General features: G+C 34.8%; 1 protein-coding gene across 1 annotated transcript; it reads left to right on the plus strand.

The window, feature by feature from the left end:
* Positions 1-1,397: 1,397 nt before the first annotated feature.
* On the plus strand, positions 1,398-4,424 carry LOC107834341 (obscurin-like). The gene is made up of 4 exons (XM_016665481.1): positions 1,398-1,668; positions 2,512-2,769; positions 3,504-3,821; positions 4,372-4,424. Exons 1-4 carry the CDS (start codon positions 1,416-1,418, stop codon positions 4,422-4,424), a joined length of 882 nt encoding a protein of 293 aa, XP_016520967.1. The 5' UTR covers positions 1,398-1,415.
* Positions 4,425-5,412: the final 988 nt, after the last annotated feature.

Genomic DNA, 5,412 nt, shown 5'->3' on the forward strand with positions numbered 1-5,412 from the left:
CAAAATTTAGTATTTTTCTTCAATAGCTTCTAGGTCATGTGACCTATTGAGTCAAAATCAGGGTGAAATTATTCTACTAGTCTTTACACATGAGGCACTGATAAGTGGGTCACATGACCCACTTATCAGTGGGTCATTTAAAAGGGGTTAAATTGAATAAAAATGAGTGTACCTCATCTATCCAGTCTAGTAGAAGAATTTCACATTGACTTTGAGTTAAATAGTCACATGACCCATAAGCTATTTAAGAAAAATTCATCCATCCATCCATTCATCCATCCATCCATCCATCCATCCATCTTCCTCTTACACAGAGTCGGGTTGCGGAGGTAGCAGCCTAAGTAGAGAGGCCCACACTTCCCTCTCCCCATCCACTTGGGCCAGATCTTCCAGGAGAATCCCAAGGCGTTCCCAGATCAGTTGAGAAACATAGTCCCTCCATTGTGTCTTGGGTCATTCCCTGAGTCTCCTCCCGGTGGGTCGTACCCGGAACACCTCACCAGGGAAGCGTCCAGGAGGCATCCTAACCAGATCCCCGAGCCACCTCAAGTGGCTCCTCTCGACGTGAAGGAGCAGCAGCTCTACTCTGAGTCCCTACTGGATATCTGAGCTTTTCACCCTGATTAATTTTGATCGCAACATAAAGCCAAACATGCCACAATCCAGCAGAAAGCTGCGGGAGCGACTGTAGCTCTCCATGCAGGGCCGGCCCAAGGTAATATGGGGCCTTAGGCAGAATCATGATTTAGCATCATTAGCAGTGTTTAAATATAGATTTAGTGAAGTCTGTCAGAGAGGGGCCCAGGTTAACTGGCCAAGTTAAATCAATCATTAATTACTGACTATTATTTATTGTGATGTATTTGCGAACAAACCCAGCTCAAACAAAGACTACAAGTAGGACCATATTACATCCACACTGATTTGCAGCCATTTATGCTTTTATTTTTTTCCTGGTTGGATCACTGTTTCATATTGGTACAAATAAACAATATTTTAGTTATGCTATAAAGCACATGTTTAACCTAGACATGAATGTATCATTTGTGTTAAACAAACTAGAACCAAGCTGTGTGTTCTTGACATTTACAGGTTGGTATGTAATTCTGGTAATTTGTTCTCCTGATGAAATAATCTAGCTGGACCCGAGTCTGAATTATAGGGCAGTTTTTGGAATTTCACCTGCAAAAACTAAAGTTTCCACAACAGATTAATAGGAAACATGACAGAAAATCTGCTCCATCAGTGTATTGCAGAGTTCATGTTTCTCTTTAGTTTGACAAATTAAATATTGCATTTCAATGTTAATTTATTACAATATAATGTTTCATTAAATAATTAATATTCTGATTATTTACTTATTATTCTAATTTTCAAACTCAACAGCTGATAAACCCACAGCCACACTGACAGCAATGGAAACAGTCATACTAGCAGGGGGCAGTGTTACACTGACCTGCCATGTGAATGGATCTACTGGCTGGAAGTTTGACTGGTTCAGAAATGGACAACAATATCCTGCAGATGGATCCTCCAGAAACACAGAACCAGATGGAACCATCAGAGTCTCAGAGGGAGGAAAGTACAGCTGCAGAGGAGGAAGAGGAGGAAGAGGAGACCCAGTTTTTTACTCAGAAACAAGCAACAAGGTCACCATTTGGAGAGCTGGTGAGTTAAGTTATCAAGTCATCACCATGACAACAGATGATCTTTTAGTCCTGAATTTGGTCCTCAGTTTTTCTCAGGAGGCTTTTGTCATCAGCAAGAGACATAATCTTAAATAAATAATTTTTTGATCATGTCAAACTTTTTTTAATGTGTGGCTTTAGTCATTAGTCATATTAACAGTGCAGCTTCTCACATTTACTGTTTCAATCCTTGACTTATTTAAAACTGCACTGTAATAAAAACATCTCTAATTTACGGTAAAATACCAACAGCTGTGATTGACAGAATTTTACTGTACAGTTCATTGTAGCTGACAGATGTAGAGGAATAAGTGTTTGCATCTTAATGCAGTCAAGACATTTGTTCACTACTTATATGTTCTTAATGGGGTAATATTGTAAACATGTTAGTTATTAATAACTAATATTAAAAACCATAAACAACCAAACAGCATTTAAAAAGCTCCAACAACATTAAAGTAGCTGCATGTGTTTTACGCTGTCATTTAATTTCTGAATTAATTTCATATTTACGCTGATCATTTCAATACATATCAGTTTGATCAACATGCTAATATAGTTTTAAATATACCCCAGAATTTATCATCTATTTTATCAAATCTTAATTATGTTCTAATTTGCTACCAGAGAGTCTGACTTTATTGTAATCTTTTAAACAAACACAAATCTTAAAAAAGCTCCTGGATGGTTTGAAAGAAACATTGATCAAATTCACTCACTAGAGAAACGTTTCTGTATCTCCAGAAAGTGATTTTAGCCACTTTAAATATCAAATGAAATATTCTGTTCTGGCAATTTTCTATCTATATATTTTTTCCTATAGATCCCAATAAACCCAGTTTGGTTCTTCAACCCAACTGGTCTCAGATCTACAGAGGAGAGAAAGTCACTCTGAGATGTGAGATCCACGGAGGAACTCAGTGGACGTATGAATGGAGAACAACCAATAGAAAATCTCCATCATCCAGTGAATACAGGATCAACTCAGCTACTGATGCTGACAGTGGAGAATACAGGTGTAGAGGAAAAAGAGAAGGGTTTTCCTTGACACCATGGAGTAATGTTGTTAAAATAATTGTGTGTAAGTTGATTCTTTACAAATAACATGGAAGTGATTATTTATAATATTTCATTTGTTTCACTTGAACAAATATTTCTTATAACAATTTTAAAACCTTCTTGTTTGCCACTTAAAAATATTTTTATTAAAAACAGCAACTTCATCTGTAACACAACTGAAAAACAACAGGAAGTTTAATCCACTTTTATTCCAAAAGTGTATTAAACTTACTACAATGTAAGTATAAACTTTTAATAGTGTATCGATAGTTGATATTTTTTTAATGCTCTATCAGATATTACTGTAATATCTGACAGAGCATATAAGAGCTTTAAGCATTTAATTTGTTTTATTTTTTCTTAATTGATTAAGATTTTCAGGTCATCTTTGTTAGTGAGTTTTATTCATATGAAAGCAGGAAGAGACCAAAGAAAATCTCTGAAGAGCTTCAGAAAGTCCAGGGAAACATTGATCAAAATAAAAAAAAAAACATTTAAGAGCTTAAATCAGTAAGTGTAACTAGAGAGCTGAAATTAAACTCAAAATGTAAGAATAGAACATGAAATTATACTATGTTTAAAATAATTATAGAAAACAAGTAAAATACAGTATCTTAAAGAAGTTATTCAATGGAATCTGTTTTTTGTGCAATGTTTTAGATACATGAGAGAATAATCCTTACAAATATTTAAAATAAAAAGTTGAGAGATGATCAGGACAAATGTTTGACCCAGTTTCTAATCTCTCTCCATCAGCTAAACCTAAGCCTGTCCTCTCTGTGTCTCCATCATGGCTGAATCCTGGAGCCTCAGTGACTCTGAGCTGTGAGGGTTTGGAGCATCAACCAGCAGGATGGAGGTTCTTCTGGTATAAAGCTGTTCCTGATCCATCCAAATGGGACCAGACATCATCCTACAACTATGAGCTGCTTCCTGGCAGCACCAGTGGGACTGAGCAGAACTCCTTCATCATTAATGGACCAACTCACACAGCGAGATACAGGTGCAGAGCAGGAAGAGGAGAATCAAACATTTACACTTATTACAGTGAACCAAGGCTGGTCTGGTCTGCAGGTCAGTTTATTTATTTGCTCTCAAAAAAAAAAAAAAAAAAAAAAGTTTTAGAGTTTTTTTTTTAACTTGATCCAACATTAGGAAGAAAAATATATTTCCAATATAGTAACCTAATGAGTCATTCATATTATTGAATAATAATCATGACATATTCTGGATTCTTACTGTAACATTTGTACTTGTTTCATGTTCAATATGACAGAAATATGAGGTAAAAAGTCATTTTGGGAAGATAAATCCTCACAACTGATTACAGAAAACTAAAGAAGTCAGCAGGCAGTCAGAGTGTTGGAAATAAAATCAGCCATCAGGTTTAGAGATGAATAAAAACATTAATTATTAGACGCTGTTAAACATTCACAGATAAAATCCAACTTTGATTTTGTAAAAGATTAAATAATTATTTCCACTATGGTAGTTTATTTCATTATGAATATTTTAAAGCAGAAATCAAAGTTTGATCAACTTGCTGAAATGTTTGCTGTAATCTTTATTACTATAGAAACAAACTATTTGTAATGAAACATTTTAAAGATGTTTCTGCTCTCAGATGAAATCCTGTCTTGTTTCCAGATCCTCGTCCAGCAGCTTCTCTCTCAGTGAATCCTGACAGAGTTCAACACTTCAAGTATGGCTCTGTGTCTCTGAACTGTGAGGGAAACTCTGCTGAGTGGAGACTGAAGAGGATTTCAGAAACAGATGGACCGGTGTCCATTACCTGCTCTTACCAGAGGACAAGTACTGGATCTACATGCACCATTAACATATCCTGGTCTGGTAGTAGAGTTTACTGGTGTGAATCAAAATCAGGAGAGTTTAGCAACGCTGTCAACATCACTGCACAGGGTAAGATATACATGTATTTGTTTTTCTTTGACCTATTTTTGCATTTAAAAATCATAAATATATCTATTATTGCAATAATATGTTTAGTCCAAAGTTAAGTCACAAAAATAAATTTTTTTGCAAAGAAAAAAGTTTTTGCCGAGATTCATTTTTATCTTCTATTCCATCATAACTGCAGTTAATGCTTTGAAGTTTGTTCGGTGGTATCAGGATGTTTTTTGGTCTCTATTTTAAAGAGGTAAAAAAAATAAATACTATTCCAGAGGTTTAAAAGTAAACATTCAGATTACAATATTAATTTTGTTAGCCTTGATGTAAATTGTTTCCAATCAGTTGATCTGCTGATCATTCAAAGCTTCTTCTTTTGTTGTGTCAGGAAAAACGAATATCAGATTATATTTTGGAGTATAAAACATCCAAAAACATTTTTATTACAGGAAACTTTTAGTTAGACTTGAACATTTATCATATTCATTTTGGATTGGATTGTGTTTTATTCTTTGTATTGTACATTGCTGTGCAGTTAGGTTACACTTCCTGTGAAGCACTTTGACATTTGTCTTTGAAAATGTGCCACATTAATTTTTACTAAATTTACTTTATTCTCCTCAGATGTGACTCACTGTACAATGTAACAGATATTGTACAAACTTGCAAAAGTGGTTTGATGGGTTTTATTTAATCAGTAATGTAACTTTTTAGCTTTACATGGTGATCACTTATTTGATTTTATTTCCAACATAAA

The sequence above is a fragment of the Poecilia formosa genome, unplaced genomic scaffold (genome assembly GCF_000485575.1).
Source record: "Poecilia formosa unplaced genomic scaffold, Poecilia_formosa-5.1.2 Scaffold589, whole genome shotgun sequence".
In the NCBI taxonomy this organism is placed as follows: domain Eukaryota; kingdom Metazoa; phylum Chordata; class Actinopteri; order Cyprinodontiformes; family Poeciliidae; genus Poecilia; species Poecilia formosa.